General features: G+C 43.7%; 1 protein-coding gene across 2 annotated transcripts in view; it reads left to right on the top strand.

Annotated features, from left to right (window-relative positions):
* DOCK4 (dedicator of cytokinesis 4) overlaps window positions 1-20,042 on the top strand; it is a 1,604,094-nt gene that overhangs the window by 919,451 nt on the left and 664,601 nt on the right. For both annotated transcript variants that reach the window (XM_078674485.1, XM_078674490.1), the window contains exons 25-26: window positions 2,358-2,492; window positions 11,135-11,233. In XM_078674485.1, the coding sequence (XP_078530611.1) occupies window positions 2,358-2,492; window positions 11,135-11,233 (234 nt within the window). The remainder of the gene's footprint in view (window positions 1-2,357; window positions 2,493-11,134; window positions 11,234-20,042) is intronic.

The following is a 20,042-nucleotide window of genomic DNA, read 5'->3' on the forward strand; positions in this document are numbered from 1 at the left end:
TTATCTTCATCTTGGTTTTGGTAATGTATTTTCCTTCCAAGTGCAAGTTATCCAGTGATTGCTCCTTTTTGTTCTGCAGACTCTGTCGCTGTTCCAATAATGTTGGGATTTTGCTGTGCCCTCCTTTACTCTTATGATCCGTGCAAATATTTAGAACCAAATGCACCATAATGTTGCTGTTTTTCCAGTTATATCGTTAAAGTCACTATTTGAGACAGCGTCACTGAGGCCTTCTCCTTGGCTCAGCATTCCTCAGCTACATTCTCTTAGGTTGTTTTCCCTTAGGACTAGTCTCTGCTCAGTGTGCTCTGTCTCTCCAGGGGCCTCCTTTATAAGCACACTGCATTGGATAGTCATCTATTTGAGAGTGCTCTGTAGTGAGTGGTCCATTCTCATTCATATTCCATCTGTCTGGATAGTCTGGTTTTAAGTGAGGGGTTCTGAGACTTGTCTGACTGACTTCATCCTGATATCGAAGGGTTGGGGAGACATCCTTGTGATTCACACGTTTTCCCTTTTTTGTTAGCCCTGCGCTAGATCTTTTCCCTTTGTGATGGCAGGTTGCCCATGAAACCAGATGTCTTTCCTTCATTCTAGTAGCCTCATAAACAGTGCAGGGGTCTGCTTATAATACAGCAGGGCACTAGTCAATACTCTAGGTGTCTTCCGATTATGCGAGAAACATCACATTTAAGCAGCAATGCTCTCAACAAAGGAATGCACTGACCAGGGGGATAGGAAAGTCAACTGTCATTCTTTCCTCTGCCCGCTTAACTCACTAACCATCTGGTCACAATCCCATATACGAAGGAGACGTCTCTTGGAGCAAGAGTAAATTAGGAGGCATTTTAGCATCTCATGGAGTTCTCAATGTATTATTATAGAGAAAGAGCAATCAAATTATTCTTGCTTGTGGCTCTGGCCTCCATAGCTCTATTCTGCTACTGGTCTTCACTTTGTGGAATAAGAGGGTCAGTCAATGGATCTTCCCCAACCCAGTGAATCGCCTCACAAAGCATCTGTTTGGTTTTTGCACATGGAATAGGACAATGTGTCGGGCTGATGTACATAGCACCACAAACAGGCCTCCTAAAAAGAGCTTACTTCTGCTACAGAAATCTATACTTTGTGTTACCTTTTTCCACAGCTTAAATGTGCAAATGCATACTGGAAGTATTGTTACTTTTCTGGTTTGCTCTTACTTCCTGTGAATCCTGTGCACTTTCAGCATTGTTGGCTGCCTCAGCGCATGCCCGGCTGTGAGACCAGCAGTGTGTTCTGAAATTGCCTGTTCCCACTGAGAAGACCAAAAGTGTTTCTCGGTTGGCCCACATATGGACATTTTATTTAATGTAATGGAGGAAGATAAGTGGAGTATCTTGGATTGAGAGCTTTGAACAATATTAAGGGGTCGATTAGGATCGCGGATTTTCCGCATCCTCCGGGCCGGCAGAAGCCACCGCCAGCCCGGAGGATGTGGAAAATCCGCTGCGGATCCACCAAAGACCCACCGCCACATTAGGATGGCTGGTGGGTCTTGGTTTCAGTCTGCCACTTTTCCGCCGCGGTCGGCTTACAACCGCGGCGGAAAAGCTCTAATATGGTGGCGGTGTCTCTCAGACACCGCCAGACATATTAGGATGGCTTCCCAGACATGCTTTGCGGCGGCGGGTTCTCCGCCGTGGAAAAGCATACGGATCTTCACTTCGGGGGCCCGTTGCGGGCCCCCTGGGTTAAGGGGGGTGGGGGTGCACATGGGGGGTACCTATGGTACCCCCCTGCATTTACATGCAGAAAGCAGCAGGCACCGCGCGGTGCCTGCCGCTTTGTGCATGTAAATGCAATGCATGCGTTTTTAACATTGCGGCGGGTGCAGCTTGAAGCCGCACCCGCCGCAATGTTAAAAATAGAGGATGTGACCGCCAGGGTGGCGGTCACATCCTAATTGCACAGGAGGGAACGCCGCAGCACATGCGGACGTTCCCTCCTACTCAGGGCTCGCGGACGGACGCAAGTCCGTCCGCGATCGTAATGTGCCCCTAAGTGTGTGACTGATAAGGACCATTTCCAGAAAAATAGTTTATTGAACAAGTATAAAGTAAATCTGTCAGATGGCTTAAGCAATGAGTTGGTAAATCAAGCTGATTGACCGCTGTATCAGAGAGAAGTCGTTTAATGTAGGGAGTAGAACAGTTGAAGAACCAAGGCTTGGGAGGTAGCAGAAGAGGAGGACATTTGTTGTATCTGTGAAATGTAGACTTATCAAAGGAAAACAGACTTTGCTTCCTGTATGAACTTGAATCCCAGCTCATTTCTATTCACTAACTCTGCCAAACATGTTTTCTTTGTTTTCTCAGGAGAAGTCCGTATTGGAAGAAGTAGATGTCATTGTCAGTAGTCTTCTAGATATGCTGCTTAGAACAATATTAGAGATTACTAGCAGACCTCAGCCATCGGGCACTGCAATGAGGCTCCAGTTCCAGGATGTAACTGTAAGTATGTGATAAAGTGCCTTCTATAATGGTTTTGTTGTAGTGCTTTGATAACTGCTGTGCGGCGGAAAAGGAATAATATGGTGGCGGTGTCTATCAGACACCGCCAGCCATATTATGATGTTTGTATTTAGGTGCCTTAAAGGCATGCAGTCTTCACTCTGGGGGGCCCCCTGCGGGCCCCCAGAGTGAAGGAGAGGTGGGGGGTGCACACGGGGGGTACCTGTGGTACCCCCCCCTTCATTTGCATTTATAAAGCGGCAGGCACCTCGTGGTGCCTGCCGCTTTGTAAATGCAAATGCTGAAATGCATTTTTAGCATTGTGGGGGGCAGTGCAGAGAGGTCCGCCCGCCACAATGCTAAAAATACAGGATGTGCTCGCCACTGTGGCGGGCACATCCTAATACCCCCCACGGGTCCCCCGCCCTTATGGCGGGCGGTCCCGTATACCGTCAGGATGGCAGGCGGACAAAGTCCGCTCGTCATCCTAATGACCCCCAATGTGTTAACCAGTCTTGGCCTTGCTACACTATGAATAATCCATCCTAAAATGCCATACCATGTTCCCTTTGAACATTATCACAAGCATCCCCAGACCTATTTCAGCCTTCTTGGGCCTCATTAGTGGGATGAAGCTTGGATCCTGTTGGACGGTGATAAGTATATTGGCATACTTGTTGAAATATGGTGTCAATATGCAAAACTTGATGGGTAGAACTCTTACAGGTCACAACATCTGTCAATCGATCAGAGTTGCAGCCCAGTCCTTTGTTTTCTACCCAATGTGTCACTGCAGAAAAGTAGGGGGGCATTGCACCTCTCAATCGTAAGCAATCCCTTACCAGCTTCACCTTTGTTGAACCTCATACTTGAGATGCAGATTGGATCATATGGCATAATGAGTATGAGGCTCCAAGTCATGATATTTTCTTTATGCCGTATTCATTAAAATACTATGCAGTGTCAGAATATAAGCCAAAACATCATGTTCGAGGCATGTGTGCTGTAGATGAACATGCTTTGCATACTCCTGCCATCTAGTGTTGGGTCTGAATATGTGTAAGCTGTTTTTCTTCGAAGAAGTCTTTTCCAGTCATGAGGTAACGTGACTCCTCCTTTCGGTGATATTGCGCATGGGCATTAACTCCATTGGTAGATTGTTTTTTTCCACCATCATGTTCATACATGTATTGCTGCGCTCCGATTTCAAACAGTCAATCGGGTTCCCTTCGGTTCGAAATTCACTCTACCCTCGTCGGTATTGTTTTCGGTCGCGTTACCATCTTTTGCGTGCCAGAAAACTTCAGAAAACTTTAAATATCCATAGAAAACTCTAACCACGGCCTTCAAGCCTAGCTACTCTCCTGTTTTCACTCGAAGATCCTACATCGAATCTTCTGCCGATGGAACGGACACCATTCCAATTCTGTCCTAGGTGCCATTCCAAATACCCGTGCACCGATCATCATAAGGTCTGTAACCTTTGTCTCTCTCAGGAAAATAAAGAAGAAGACTGCGACGCGTGTCAGTCGTTACATTCCAAAAAGACTCTTAAAGACCGGCGTGCTCGACACAGAGACATGCAGCGACAGACTATTGAGGAGACTCCCGATAACTTTGGCGAACATGTTGTACAAGAAGAGATTGAGTCATCGGTGGCGGAAGAGGAAGAGGCCTTTTCCGTACAGGACTCCGATTCAGAGTTGGAGATCAAGCTCGAGACCCACAACGTTCCATCTGGACAGGATGCCTTAGTAACAAAGCCCCTTTGCACATCAAGCCCACTCTGACCAAGCCAAAGGCTATTGGGCCACCACTGCCATCAGGCCTTGGTAGACATCAAAACTCTGATTCCAACACCCCGCCTTGGGGATCAGACTGAAACAGAAAGTCAAGCCTACCGGGTTGGGGTCGAACCAAGATGATACACCCTTGACTCAGAAACATTGTTGGTCAAAGGATGAAAAGGATAAATCCAGCTTGGCGCCAAAAATTTCGGCAGCGAAAGACAGATGCTCCTTTGATGCCACTGGAGCCAATTCTGGAGAAAATGCAGCACAAGCTGGATCCCAAACAAAAAACAATTCATATTAACCCTCAAACTGGATACAGTACCACTACTCCAGTGAGACCACCTTCCAAAAAGAAAATATACACTGATTAAAGAATACCTCTAAAGAAGAAAAAGCACATAGCTACTAGTCCTATTAACATTCCTACAGCTACGCCACCCTCTTCACAAGTACCTGTAATACCAGCTTCAGATTACATGTTACACCTCCAAGGTCTCCTGATATATATCCAGATATAGCTGATAATGATAATCAGATACCTGCCCCATGGATAACAGAGATCCTCCAGGGGACACATATCCTGATCTATATCCAACCAAACCCTCTCCTCCTGATGATAATAATACATATCAAGAATTGATTACTAGAGCAGCCACTTATCAAGGGGTCACTTTACATAAAGAGGACCAAGAAGAGGATTTCCTTTTTGAAACTTTAGGAAAAAGACACAGACCCTCTCAATCTTTGCCTTTGTTAAAGGGTATGATGAGGCATGGAGACACATTTTTAAAGATCCTGTTAGGTCATGTATTCTAACACCCAAGGTCAATAAAAAATATAAACCCCCTCCATCTGACCCCGTCTTTTTTAAGGGTCAGTTGGCCTTAGATTCCTTAGTAGTTTCAAACACACGTAAAAGAGCAAATTAACAAAGCTCAGGAGAAGCACCTCCTCTTGACAAAGGATCAAAATTAATTGATGCTTCTGGAAAAAGAGTAGCTGCTCAATCAGCCAACTATTGGCACGTAGCCAACACTCAAGGGCTGTTGGCTAGGTATGACAGGGCACATTCGGATGAGATGGAAGAATTGTTACTATATCTTCCAAAAGAACACAGGAAAAAAGGCCAAGAAATAGTGCAAGAAGGCAAGCATATTTCCAAATCATCTATTAGATGTGCTTTAGATGCTGCAGATACTGCAGCTAGATGGCTCAACACCAGCATTTTGCTAAGGAGACATGCATGGCTAAGAATTTCTGGTTTCTAATCAGAGATTCAACAAACTATACTTAATGCACCATTTGATAAAGAACACCTCTTTGGGATTGGATAGAACAGTCGCTAGAGAAAATTAAAAAGGACACAGAAGTGGGAAAATCAATGGGCACCCTTCAGTCTCCTTCTAATAGAGGTTCCTTTCGTCGCTCGTTCTATAGCGGGGGCTCCAAAAATGATACCACAGATGTCAAAACATCTTCATATAAAGCACAAGTACAATCTTCCTCCCCTAGAGGATTTTATAGCGGTGGATACAGAGGTAACCACTTCAAATGAAGAGGTAGAGGTATGCCATCACGTACCACTCCGTCTACTAACAAACAGTGGCTTGATATCAATTCCCCCCAAAATTCATCACCTTTAGGGGGAAGATTATATCAGTGTCTACCCCTTTGGCAGTCAATGAAAACAGACAAATGGGTATTGGATATTATCCAGTATGGTTATTGCCTGGAACTCACAACCAACCCTCCCAACATCCCCCCTCATATTACAATACAATAAGCATTTATAAAGGGCACAGCTACCTCAAAAGAGGTGTCCCAGCACTATGCAGATATTGTAGTAGAGGATTAGCCGACCATCTAAACCTTAACCTGGCTAAAGAGCCAGGTTTTTAAGGCCTTCCTGAAATCACATTCCGACTCTATCTGACGCAAATGAGATGGTAACGAGTTCCAAAGTCTGGAGGTCCTGACCGCGAAAGATCTTCCCACAAGATGAGACTTCACAAAGCGCGTAACATAGAGCAGGCACTGATAGTTAGATCTCAATGTCCGTTCCTGTCGATACGGTCTGAGTCTAAGCTTAAGGTAACCTGGGCCCAGGTTCCGTGCGGCTCAGAAGGCCAGGGTAAGAGCCTTAAATTCAATCCTCTTAGCCACTGGGAGACAATGTAGCTGCCTCAGGTGATGAGATATATGATGTCGGAAAGGTACCCGCCAAATTAGTCTTGCCACTGCATTCTGCACTAACTGCAGTCTGTAAATCAGGTAGGCTGGCAGCCCCAAATATAGACTACTGGCATAGTCCAGGCATGAAGTCACCATTGCATAGACTATGATCCTGCTGCTGTCCTCCAGCAGTAAATCAAGGACTTTTTTTTTTTAAGATTCTGAGCTTTCCAATGGAGGCTGAGGAGATCTGATGAACTTGAGGAATAAAAGACAGATCTGTATTCCATTTGATGTCTAGATTCCTTGCTGTCTTTGTTGGGACCAGTGGTGAGCCCAGTTCTACCAGCTACCAGAGATCCGCAGGGGGCGGGACACCTGACTAAAGAATAGGACTTCATTCACAAACTATCTTTTGAACACAAAAATCTACTCAAACAAGAGGTACAGGCTCGTCTAACAAAACGAGCTATAGAACTCATCCCATTACAACAAGGAACAGGAGTATATTCACTATACCTCCTGATTCCCCAAAAAGATGATTCGTTAAGACCAATATTGGATCTGAGACCTTTAAACCTATACATATTATAAGAACACGTCCACATGATCACTCTACAACAGGTACTTCCACTTTTGCAGCAAGGAAACTATATCAACACTAGACATAAAGGGCACATACTTTCATATACCCATTCATCCAGCACATCGCAAATACCTCAGATTTATGAAAAAAATATTATCAGTACAGAGTGCTTCCGTTCAGAGTAGCAACTGCATCCAGAGTGTTCACCAGGTGCCTAGCAGTAGTAGAGGCACATCTGAGATGCTAACAAATACGTCTTCTAATACTTAGACGATTGGCTCATAAAAGCCAACACACATCTCAAGTGTGTGCATCACACTGAAATTCCCTCAAATCTTCTATATCAGTTGGGATTCACAGTCAATGTAAAAAAATCCCATCTTCAACCCAATCAAACACAACCATATCTAGGACCCATTCTAAACACACACAGCTTTAGCATATTAGCATATCACAATGCAACCAGGCTCTGGAATTGACAAACACTGTTACTACGGTTTCAAGGCAACCAGTATCTTTCAGCCAGAGCATTCATGCAGTTACTAGGGATGATGGCCTTATGCATTGCTATAGTGCCTCATACAAGACTAAACATGGGCCCTCTACAGAAATGCTTAGCACATTAGTAGAATCAATCATATGGTCAGCTGACAGATCTAGTGCTGATAGACAGCTACACTCATTGCTCTGTGTAGTGGTGGACCACACACAGTTTGTCAAAAGGGCAGCCCTTCATCGACCCTATTCTACAAGTTGTGCTCACAACGGACACATTTATCTAAGGGTGGGGCGTACACTTGCAACAGTTAACAGTTCAAGGTCTTTGGAACTCCAAACAACAGATCTATCACATCAGCTACCTAGAGCTGCAAGCAGTTCCACTAGAGTGAGAAGCATTTCTACCTCACCTGGTAAAAAAAGTTGTCTTAATCTGGACTGACAATATGACAACAATGTATTAAATACAAAAACAGGGGGGGGACACTCTCTACAACTGTCACACCTCTCTCAGACCATTTGGCATTGGGCAATTCATCACAAAATCCATCTATTAGCAGAATACCTTTCAGACACAAACAACATCTTTGCCAATCTCCTCAGCAGAATGAAACAACAAATACACAAATGGGAACTTCACAGACAAGTTCTCCTTCTGTACTTTCAAAAATGAGGATTTCCGTAAATAGACCTCTTTGCCACAGCACAGAACTCAAAATGCCCAAAATTTGCCTCCAGATTCCCACACACTCTATCCAAAGGTAATGCCGTATGGATGAACTGGTCAGGAATATTTGCTTGCTCTTTTCCGCCTCTCCTTCCATTTCTGGTTCGGAAACTCAGGCAGATATCTCTCACACTAATTCTCGCTGCTCCCACATGGGCTCGTCAGCCCTAGTTCACAACACTGTTGGAGTTATAGATGGTTCCATATCAGAAACTTCTCATAAAATCATATTTTCTCACACAGAACCGTGGAGAAATTAGACATCCAAATCCCAGAGACCTCAAACTTGTGATTTGGCTCCTGAAGTCATAGAGTTTGGTTATCTAAACCTACCACCAGATTGTATAGCAATTCTTAAAGAAGCAAGAAGACCTACCACTAGAGTATGTTATACAGCTAAGTGGAAAATATTTGTCATAAATTGTACTAATAATTTTATTGATCTACTAGATGCATCCATACAAAATATTATTTGTTATTTTACATCTAAAACAGTCAGGTTTAGCCTACACATCTATTTGACTACACATTGTAGCAGTAGCTGCATATCTTCAGAACAGCCAACATGTATCTTTGTTCAAAGTGCCTGTGATCAAAGCTTTTATGGAAGGCCTTAAAATAATAATACCAATGATAATACCACCTGCACCTGTCTGGAACCTTAACATTGTTCTTAAAAGACTTATGGACCCACCTTTTGAACCATTACACAATTGTTCACTACACTTTATTTCATGGAAAGTTGCATTCTTAATAGCTATCACTTCACTAAGACGTGTTAGCGTGTTACAGGCATTAACCTTAGAAGAAACCTTCTTTGAGCGTCATAAAGATAGAATAGTTCTTCGTACAAATCCAAAATTTATTAAAAAGGTTGTCTCTGCTTTTCATATCAACCAATCAATTGAGTTCCTTTCTCAACCTGATTCCGTTTGCAGAAGGAGTTCTATACACACTTGATCTTAAAAGAGCATTATTATACTACATTGATAGGACAAAGGATTTTTGCAAAACAAAACAACTTTTTGTTGCTTTTTCTCCACCTCATAAAGGAAAACCTATCTCAAAATCTGGCATTCCGAGATGGATTGCCAAATGTATTCAAACTTGCTATGTTAAAGCTGAAAAAACTTTAACAGTACCTCCTAGAGCATATTCTACCCTCAAAATAGGAGCGTCTATGGCCTTTTTTGGCAACATTCCCATAGCTCACATATGTAAGGCAGCTGCATGGTCTACACCACACAAAAACATTATTGTGTGGATGTGTTTGCACATCAATAGGCTGTCAGGTCAGGCAGTGCTAAAATCACGCTTTCAAATAACTGCAATACCCACTGTTTAGCCACTGCTTTTGGAGGGTACTGCTATGCAGTCTATGCAAAGCATGTGCATCTACAGCACCCATGCCTCAAACGGATTATGCTACTTACCCTGTAAGCATCTGTTCTTGGCATGTAGAGCTGTAGATTCACATGTGCTCTCCCTCCTACCCAGACATCTATGGTTGTTGCAGTTCATATTATTCACATTATATACGCATGGACATCTCTATACTGCACTTACTTACTCCATTCTCACCCTCTTGCGGGAAAACAATCTAACAATGAAGTCTATGCCCATCCGCAATATCACTGAAAGGAAGAGTCACCTTGCCTCGTGACTGGAAAAGACGTCTTAAAAGAAAAACAACTCGCAAATATCCGGACCAAACACTGGATGGCAGGAGTATGCAAAGCATGTGAATCTACAGCTCACCATGCCAAAAACAGACACTTACAGGGTAAGTAACATAATCATTTCTAAGATACTTTAATTTAAGCACAAATTATTTTAGTAAATCATAAAATAATTTCTAAATTGTATAGTTTCTAGTTACATACATAAAATCTGAATTTCTAATTATAAACCTAATGCATATTCTATGTGGTTCCCACAGAGAATATATGCTCAAGCTGCTGTATATATAGCTCCTCCAGAGACTGCCAATGACTGGTTGTCTTGGTGAACATGGATGGAGACTTTTTAAAGCAAGGATAAGGCTCACCACTTCCAGCAATCACTTTTGATTAAATTTCCAGTGTGAAAACCGGGGAAGGAATGCTAGAAAGCAGACTAAAGAAAATGTCAGTACTTTGGAGCATTGGGGGCCGGAAAAGGAGGGTGCTGATATCATTTGTCTACCACGATCACCCTAGGAATATGCCATTGTTTGTTTCATGGCTGTCCTAAGTGTACGTGAGAAACGCTTTACATTTCTACTTTCCTAAACAACAAGCATTGTCAAAGCCAATAGGTCTGGCTTTGAGCCCTGAGTAAAACTAAAAAAGACGGCTTCAGCATAAAACAAAAAAAACCTTCAAAACGTGTGTTTTCTGTATATGTTGCGATCTTGAAATCATTAACTGTGTGATGATTTAGTGTGCTTTGAAGCTGTGAAATAGTCTCTCGTGCATTGCAATGTAAGCTCTCTACTTCAGGCAGAACGATACACCAAATAGCCAATAGCATGAACTGAGGTAAATACTTCCCTGGGCGAAGGCAAAGCCCAATCTGTGTATATTTTAAAGAATCTGTAACAATAGATCAAGCAGACCTAAAAATCACATAGAACCTCTCCTTTGATGTTTCTTTTATTTACCTTTATCAGAAACATTAAATCAGTGACAGATAGGACGTCTCGCTCTAAAATGTTCGGGCACTTCCTTTGGCTACGAGTTGGTGAAGGGCTGTCTCATCTAGATGCAAGGCTGTTTTCATTGATCAGTCTATCTGCAGGTCTACGCTTTGTTGATGAGAATTTGTCAGATAATATTGTCACCGTTGATGTAAATTGCTCATTAACTGGTTTCTTGGTTTGTTTCAGGGAGAGTTTGTGGCATCACTCCTGTCACTGTTGCGACAAATGACTGACCGGCATTACCAGCAACTTCTTGAGAACTTCAATACAAAAGATGACCTGAAGGTAAGTTTGTGCTTTTTTTGTACTGTAGTTTTTGTGCTTTCCCAGCTTGATTTCACGAGTCCTGTCTTTTTAGTCCAGATGTCATTTCTTTATATGCTGTGTGAATGATTCTCCTGAAATCCAGCAATTTTGCAAAGCCCACAGTAAACTTGCACTGGTTTTAGCAAAATTGGTTGGCCCTATTGTCTGTTAACATTCTGCACATGTTTAGAGAAATGTTTCAGGAAAAGAACGGCATTGGTTAGAGAATTATGCAGTACGTTTTTGTTCACCACTGATAATTTGTTCATTTTTTAAGGTTTAAGCCGTTTATTTTCGGTATTCTGCCAGCTGTCCATGCTGAAAAAATTTAAACCAGTATTTCTCAAGTGAAAATTGTGCTTAAAAGGAGTGACTTGATATGCACCCGTTTTCCTTTTTGACTTGTTCTGAACGATTGCTCATTTGGATTGTTGCATTATTGCAGATAACTGTAACTCCTACTTAAAGAAGTAGGGCCCTGTCCCATCCACTGCTCACAAGAAAGTTTGTGTACTAGCAGTGTATCGGGCTTCCCTACCTGATGAGGGATCCCGGATTAGTACCAGCGATGCTTGGATATGAGACACCATTGTTGTTTCTGCGGTGGCACTGAGGATTAACGTAAAGGTACTAACTACTGTAATGGGGTCTGATGCAGAACCAGCACATGATTGGCTGATACCTCTGCTCCTCCTGCTGCCCCACCCCCCCTTTACAAGGCCAGGGAGATGATTATTGATTGGTGACAGAGAACAGGTTTTCCTGCTAGTGATCAGAGGGGAACTGGCCATTCAGATTGTGCAGTTTCCTAGACTGTCTTCTTTTGATTACCCTTCTGTAGTCTGCTTATGCTTTTTTTTCTGCCTTCTGGGGTCACACATTTTAGGAGTCATGTGTTGTGTATGGTCGTCCAAATGGAAAGCTGTAACCAGTTCCCTGGAGGGGAAACTATAGAGGGCTGTCAGCTTTAGGAACATCTTTACGTTTCAAAACGTTTCATAAACTTTTATTCGATTACCACGTGTTTGTAATCATAAAAAGTACACATTAAATACAATGAACATTAACAATTTCAATGACAATATACTAAACAAATGATAATTTCTATATACATTTTTTTTTAAAAAAATAAGAAAAAAATACATCAGTTTTAGAATAAAAGTTTAATATTCATCACAAACTTTGCCGTATTTTAATGCTGGCTTTTAAAAAAGTGGCTATATGTTTCGCAACATGTGGTGAATCCAGAAGCTGCAGAAAAAGAAATGCTGGGTGGCATAATCTATGGCCTGAGGATTGAAGGAGTGGGAGAATCCAGAATTTTCGTAATGCTTTATAGTATTTGCAGAAAAAAGTAATATGGATTGTGGATTGTAGGGAAACTCCATCACATGGACAGTTCATGAGAGTGCGAGACCAGTTTTGAACTTCGGGGAAGGAAACTAAACGGAAAAAAGTGTTAAAACGAAATCTAGTCAGGAGATATTTCTCAAAGTTAGACAGATAGTAAGTCAGATAGGGTTGAATGCCTTTGGTAATTTGAATTGCACAGATTTGAGTGTTCGAAGTTTTTGCAATCTCCGACTGATTGCGCAGTTCTCTCAAATGGACCATGCACATCTTCTTTAGTTCTTTACTGGAGATGTCTTCAACACTGGGTGGTTCGTCGAAATAATACCTACGACCAAGGTCGTTGAAAAAGTTCCGCACATAAACCAGCCAGGGAATCTTGTGCCAGTTGGTTAAGGCTATACAGTCTGCGATCAAAGAATGTGTCAGATGACACTCAGGTTTAGACCATATGCGTTGCCACAATAAAATTGGTTGGGAGCGGATTGTATCTACAATATAATCCATACCAAGTTCTTTATGTGAAGCATAATTCGGGGCACTTTGGGGAAGGGCCAGCAGATATTTAGCAAAGGCGTTCTCTGTTATCTGTATGGGGTCTACATGGCCATACCCCCATACTGCCTGCACCATAGGTAGCCACACTGCGGCATTTAGCGTAATAAATTTTGAGGAGTTCAGGTGAAGCGGGTTTGCCTAGCTTTCTCGAAAAAGAGACCAAGGCCGATGTTGCTCTCTGGAAGAGAAGGTTCCTATTGGCCGTTGCCTTTCGCCAATCCAAGGAATCATCCACAAGAATGCCCAGATATGGATAGACAGATGTTTCTCCAGTCTTACATTGTTCACCAGTATCGGTTTGGGATGCTTGACCTTAGGTCCAATATGCATGGTAAATGTCTTTTTTATATTGATTTTCAAGCCAAGTGAACTCATAAAACTACAGTATTTGTTAAGTTGTATTTGTAGTTGTTTCAGCGTTCGGGCTAGGATGACAGAATCATCTGCATATAGCAGTGTCGGTATTGGACGATGATTTATCTGGGGTAGATCCTGGCTCCCTTCCAACATGGCCTGCTCTAATCCATTTGTGTAGAGATTGAACAGGAAGGGAGCCAGTACGCAGCCCTGTCTTACACCCTTCGCTATTGAAAAGGAGCGGGATAGCTCACCATTGATACCAAATCTGACGCAACCTGTGCCGTCAGAGTAGAGTTCCCGTAGGAAGACTATAAGAGGCGGGTCCACTCCAAGTTCACTAAGTATTGACCAAAGTTTCGCATGCTGAACACAGTCAAATGCCGCGCTCAGGTCGACATAGACAAGAAAGATGTTTCCCCCTTTTGCACCTACGTATTTTCCGGTCAAAAGGGTCAGGTTCAGGGCCTGCTCGACAGTCCCAAGACCCTTCTGGAAGCCGTATTGCAGGTCGGTCATGATGTTTTTTTCCCGGGCCCAGTGTTGTAAACGGTCCAAGAGCACTCGACCTGCAATTTTGCCCATGGAGTCCAGAAGGGAGATTGGCCTGTAGCAGGCCGGGTCGTTTTGGTCGCCCTTTTTAAAGATGGGAAGGAGGATTGACGTTGACCATGACTGTAGCAGTCCAGTAGATGTTACTGCTGCCAGTACCTGAGTGATTATTGGTGACCATGGTTCGATGTTATGAAGAAAAATGTCCAATGGGACTCCATCTGGCCCAGGAGCTTTACCTGGTTTTGACTCCTTAAGTGCTTTAATAACTTCCGTACAATTAAAATGGATGTTTATCGGATAAATGTTATTTTCCAAGTTGTTGGCATCACTATGTTCTATTCCTGTTTTGTCCGGTTTTGAATGACCAAAAATTTTAGAAAAATGTGTGACCCAGTCGTCTGCCGTGACTGCGACGTCTAGGTGCTTCCCCTTAGTAGTGTCGGCCAAAAAGGGGGATCTTATGACTTGCCAAAATAAAACACTGTCCTTACGTTGGCAACTATCATGAAGTTGGGCCCAGAGATTTTTCTTAATCTCTAGTCTTCGTTCCCGACTAGCCATGTTATAAAGTTTCCTTAGGTTTGAAATTTCCACTGGGTCTCTCGCGGGTCTATGAAGTGCTTCTTTTAAGGACTAGAGGGCCTTACGGCAGGCTGTATCGAACCACCTCGGAGAGGTGGGGTTTTTGTTCCTGGATTTACCAGAAAGTTCCTTTTCAATTGTCTTCAGGATGTTCTGGAAACTACTCACAATTGTCTCGGGGGTGATGATAGGCAGTCAAATACCCATGGTTTAGTTTTTCCGAGCACCCTCACTGTTACTTCCTCTGGGTCTACCTTGGCCCATTTGACTGTATAGCCATTTAATTTATTCATAGTTAGTGTATTTTGTTTTAGATGGCTCGTAGTAGGGGAGTGTGAAATAACCATTTTTGGCTTAACTCTGACACTAATCAGAAAATGATCGCTGCTGGGATCGGTCCCGGTAGCGAAGTTAGTCACTTGGCCTTTGAGATTCTGGGAAGACAAGATGAAGTCTATCGTGGTTAAATAGCCTCTACCATGAAAAGTTGGAGAGAAATCGTTTTGTGGTTCCACTAGATCGTTTACAAAGTCCAATTCTAGGGAAAATAGAGTCTCATTTAGCTTGTTGCCACAGATAGAGTGGGCGAAATGGGACAGAAGACTGCCATGTTCATCTTGGAGGCCGCAATTTCCATTTTTGTAGTTAGAACATAGTGGGAGATTAAAATCACCACCCCAGATTATGTGTGCCAAGTTCGAAAGGGAGTCATTTTGCGAGGATGTTAAGAAAGTAGTAATTTCAGTTAATGTTGTTAAACAATCCGTTGTAGTTGAGTTGTTATAGTAGTTAATCAAAGTATAAGTGGACTCTTTGGTAAATTTTATTTGCAGAATTTGGAAAGTTAGATGTTCTTTTAACTTCCGAATGGATAATGAGGGGACAGTATTAGCAATGTAGATGGCAAGACCCCCTTTTGGTCTACCCATGGCTCCCTGAATTGCTGGGATGTGGAAAGTTCTATAACCCACTAGATGGTTTGAAGTGGTAGACCATGTTTCCTGGAGGCAAAGTATCTGGTGTTCCCTTACTGTTTCTAGCCACATCTGCGATGTCAGCTTGGAGCGCAGCCCTGCGACATTCCAGTACATTATTGATAAACTCGAGTTGTTTGAATCAAGTAATGTCTGGGAGACGGGAGGTTGAGATGGTAAGCGTTCTGATAGGGTCGTGGTGGCTACAGTAGTGTTGCTCTGATCATAAGGATGATTTAAATTGATGTCGCTTACGCCCATTGGGGTATCTGGGAGATTGACCGTCGTTTCATTCAGACCAGCATTACAAGATTCAGCGGTAGTCTCAAGCACGGAACTGTTGGTAATAAGCAGAGTTAGTTCTGGTTGGGTCTGAGAATTAGGCAGGTATGATTGTGGGCCGGGCGTTAGTGGGACGACCGTAGTTTTTAAGGCCTGGGTCTGGGTTCTTTTAGCCCTTGACGGTCAATCTACCATTTCCAGGCAGTCATACCTGTTTTTGGTTGAGAGACCCTGCCAACCCTCCATTGAATAGTGGGAACTGCCTTGATGCCAGGGCTGGTTATGCCAGACTCTGTTCCTATTTCTGTTCCCATAGTTGTGGCTATATCCCACCTGATTCCAATGATCTTCCTGGGGATGCTGCCAGTTTAAAATGGAAGGGTATTGATGTGTATTCCGTGGGGGATAAAAGAAAGAAAGATGTTGGGCATCGATTACGCCCTTTTTCTCCAGAGAGGGCCATGAGCAAATATAGTCCACAGTGGTTGGATCCCTACAGTTTACTATGATACAATCACTGTGGGTCGACTTATGCTCGTTCCCTACCCAGATTACTCTGCGAACAGTGGAAATCCCACCCGAATGGTAGGGCTCCAGTGGTCTATTTAGACTTAGCCACTGGAGGACCTTATTCTTAAGTGACCGGGCGGTTTCATCCATACCTTCGGTTAGTTCAGGAACGCCTGTTAGAATGACCGTGTAAGGGGTTGCCTCCGGAGGGAGGTGCACTGGTCGTCTGGGTCTTGATACTTTTTTAGGTGCCGTTGAGGATTGTATGGTCGTTGTTCTAGGAGGTGGAACTGTCGATATGTTTTTTACGACTTAATTTTTATTTGTAGATGCTGTGGTAGTTGCAGTATTTGTAACTTTTGCAATTTTTAGAGGTTCTAATCCTGATGGAGTCTGGGGCAAATCAGTGGATGTTTTAGCCTTTTGCATGCTGGGCACTGGGTGATGTTGTTTTACTGGTGGAACAATATCCTTCGATTTTATTAGGGGTGGTGTGGACAAGGAGGACTGATTGGTTCCTGCGCCAGGTTGTTGGGGTTGAGGAGCTTTAGTGGGATGGATGGAGTTACCTTTCCCTTGGTTGAGTGGATGTAAGGTCGGCACGGTAGAGTAGGTGCATGATAGAATTGCTAATTGAGCTTCTATGTTCCTTACACTAATTTGTATTGGTTTTAGGTGATAAGAAAAAAGATCTTTGATTGTAGTTAATATTTGCGAGGTGGATTTACAAGCTCTGCATGTGTTATCTGTCTCCTCTACAATAGTGGTAGAAAGTGTAGAGTTATTTGCAATTGATGCATTTGTGCTAGGTTGTATGGGCTGTAGGGACCAATCCCTCCCAGTTTCCGGAAGGGTGTCATGCATCGCTGTATTACCGCATGGCTTGCTACTTCCTCGTTTGGGAATGGCTCCTTCCCTCAGTCCCTGAATTTGTTTATCTACGTTTGGTTCCAGTGTAATCTGCGTTTGGCAAGCTTCTAGATCCGGGGTAATCTCTAGATCGTCTGACAAGAGAGAGTCAGACTCTAGTTCTGTAACGGATAAATCCACTAAACATGGTACTGTGTGAATATCAACTACAGTGGCAGATGGTGAAAGAATCACTGCAATAGGAGCTTGTTGGGTGGGAGAGGCCGCGGTAGCCAAAAGGCCCAAGGAGGAGCGTTTCGCTTTGATGAGGTCCAAAGATACTCTACGTTCCAGAAGGGAAATACTATGCTCGATGGCCTCATTAGTCCGTGAGATGAATTGATCTATAGGGCCTGTGATCTGGGCTACAGCTAGTGCAGATTTTGTTTTGCTTCTGGTTCTTCCAGGCATGATGAATAAAAGCAACGGCTAAGTACATGAACGTGTCAGAATGAATAATAAAGATCAAAGGGGGTGGCCCGGTCCGGTCCCTCCCGGGCACTAACGGGCAACAACGGGCCCGCCCTTGGCCCGGGCTTCGCCCCGGGCTACGGCCCGCGCGCGTCCCGCGATGCGCGTTAATGAACCTGCTTTAATTTGAGAAGGAGGCGTGGCACTGGGAGGGGGCGCGGCCCGGCCGGGAAGAGGAGCCAGCTGTTGGTGGTGACAGGAATGCTGGTCCTCACAGTCCCGGGCGCCGCGCCTCTCACCTCCTCTGCGGCCACGAACGGGTCTGTTCTCCACACGGGTCTCAGATGAAGCAGGAAGCTTGAAGGGCTACTCCTGTAGCGAAGGGCAGTGACTGGCAATTCAAACACCTCTAAGCGAGCGGCTCCTGCGAAGCGGGGTCCGCGAGAGGTAAAGAGCAGTCAGCGGGAGGCGTGGCACTGGGAGGGGGCGCGGCTCGGCCGGGAAGAGGAGCCAGCTGTTGGTGGTGACAGGAATGCTGGTCCTCGCAGTCCCGGGCGCCGCGCCTCTCACCTCCTCTACGGCCACGAACGGGTCTGTTCTCCACACGGGTCTCAGATGAAGCAGGAAGCTTGAAGGGCTACTCCTGTAGCGAAGGGCAGTGACTGGCAATTCAAACACCTCTAAGCGAGCGGCTCCCGCGAAGCGGGGGCCGCGAGAGGTAAAGAGCAGTCAGCGGGAGGCGTGGCACTGGGAGGGGGTGCGGCTCGGCCGGGAAGAGGAGCCAGCTGTTGGTGGTGACAGGAATGCTGGTCCTCGCAGTCCCGGGCGCCGCGCCTCTCACCTCCTCTACGGCCACGAACGGGTCTGTTCTCCACACGGGTCTCAGATGAAGCAGGAAGCTTGAAGGGCTACTCCTGTAGCGAAGGGCAGTGACTGGCAATTCAAACACCTCTAAGCGAGCGGCATCTTTACAGTTCTTGTGTAAACAAAAGGTGTTTGTTTCCAGTTTACTAGTGGGACTTGGATGAACTATGATATACTAGATCTGAAGTTTTATTTCTTCAGAAAAGCATATTGAGTATATGTACTGTATGGGTTCTGATATTCGTGAGTTAAAGCGGCCAGCCGAACATACATTGAGGATCCTTTGCTTGCTCTTTAATAGCTCTTAACTAAGGGCTTCTTCTCCAAGCACAGAATGTAATATTATATTAGTAAAACGTAAACCATGAATAATCCAAGTCTGAAATGTGAAAACTTATGTTGAAGAAAGAAGTGGAATTAAAACCAGAACCTGTAACGTTGGATGCTATGAATCTGATACGGCTGTGCAAGGTGTTCTGGGGTGCCTAAGAGACTAAAAATGTATTAAAAGATTACATTTGCAAAGCTTAAAGCATAATATATCAAAACTACAGAAATAAATATTTAAGTGTTGAAAAGTCGGTGATACAATGTCTTCTTCCCTCCCTTACAGGTGAATTCTATATTTGCTGAAATAAAAATTACTAGTATTTTCTTTTTTTTATAGTCAGAAATATTGGCAGAGAGATGTCAGAACAGGGTTGGTTTGGGCTTTGATGGGAAGTGCTTTGAAACTTGCTCAAATTAGTTTTCATGGATAAAGTTCAGCTTTTCGAACTTAGCATTATACTTTTTTTTCACAACTTTATTTTTTCACTTCTAAACATAAATAAGAGACTGCAAAAGAAGCCACAAATGAAGTTGGGAAAGGGACAGCATGGGAATGGGGAAATGTGTGAGTAGGTAGATGAAACATACATCTCCATAGAAGAACAGGGTTACAGTCTCAATAAGACAGTTTTGTCAAATCCACTTATCCTATGTGTAGCATGTTAAATACTGTGTATCATAACCAAAAAGAAGGATCTAGAAGCATTTATCTTGGATTAAATGGTTATTAGTCAGCTTCTTCAGTATTTCAAATCCTTTGGTATTGGATGGTCACAGTTTTTGAGCAGTCCTGATCTGATTAGTTTATATAGTTGTATGCCACCCAGATACCCGTTGTACAGGTTCTAGAAGGGTCCCCAGATTAAACTCTATTTTGCAACTGTATCATGGACCAATGTACTCAGTTTCTCCATTGTGCATTGCTCCCAAAATGTGGACTGCAATAGTTGTTGTTTAGGTGTTTTTGTGGACTTCCACATCTATGCAGTAGTTGGCCTCCTTTTAGGTGCATCAAGGTCACTAGGTGGCTCAGTCTACGCTCTAAAAGATATTCTGATTCATTGGCCTTCATTAGCATTGTAAGCATCAGAGTGTCAGGCGGTATC

Source organism: Lissotriton helveticus, chromosome 1_1 (genome assembly GCF_964261635.1).
Source record: "Lissotriton helveticus chromosome 1_1, aLisHel1.1, whole genome shotgun sequence".
NCBI classification, from domain to species: Eukaryota; Metazoa; Chordata; class Amphibia; order Caudata; family Salamandridae; genus Lissotriton; species Lissotriton helveticus.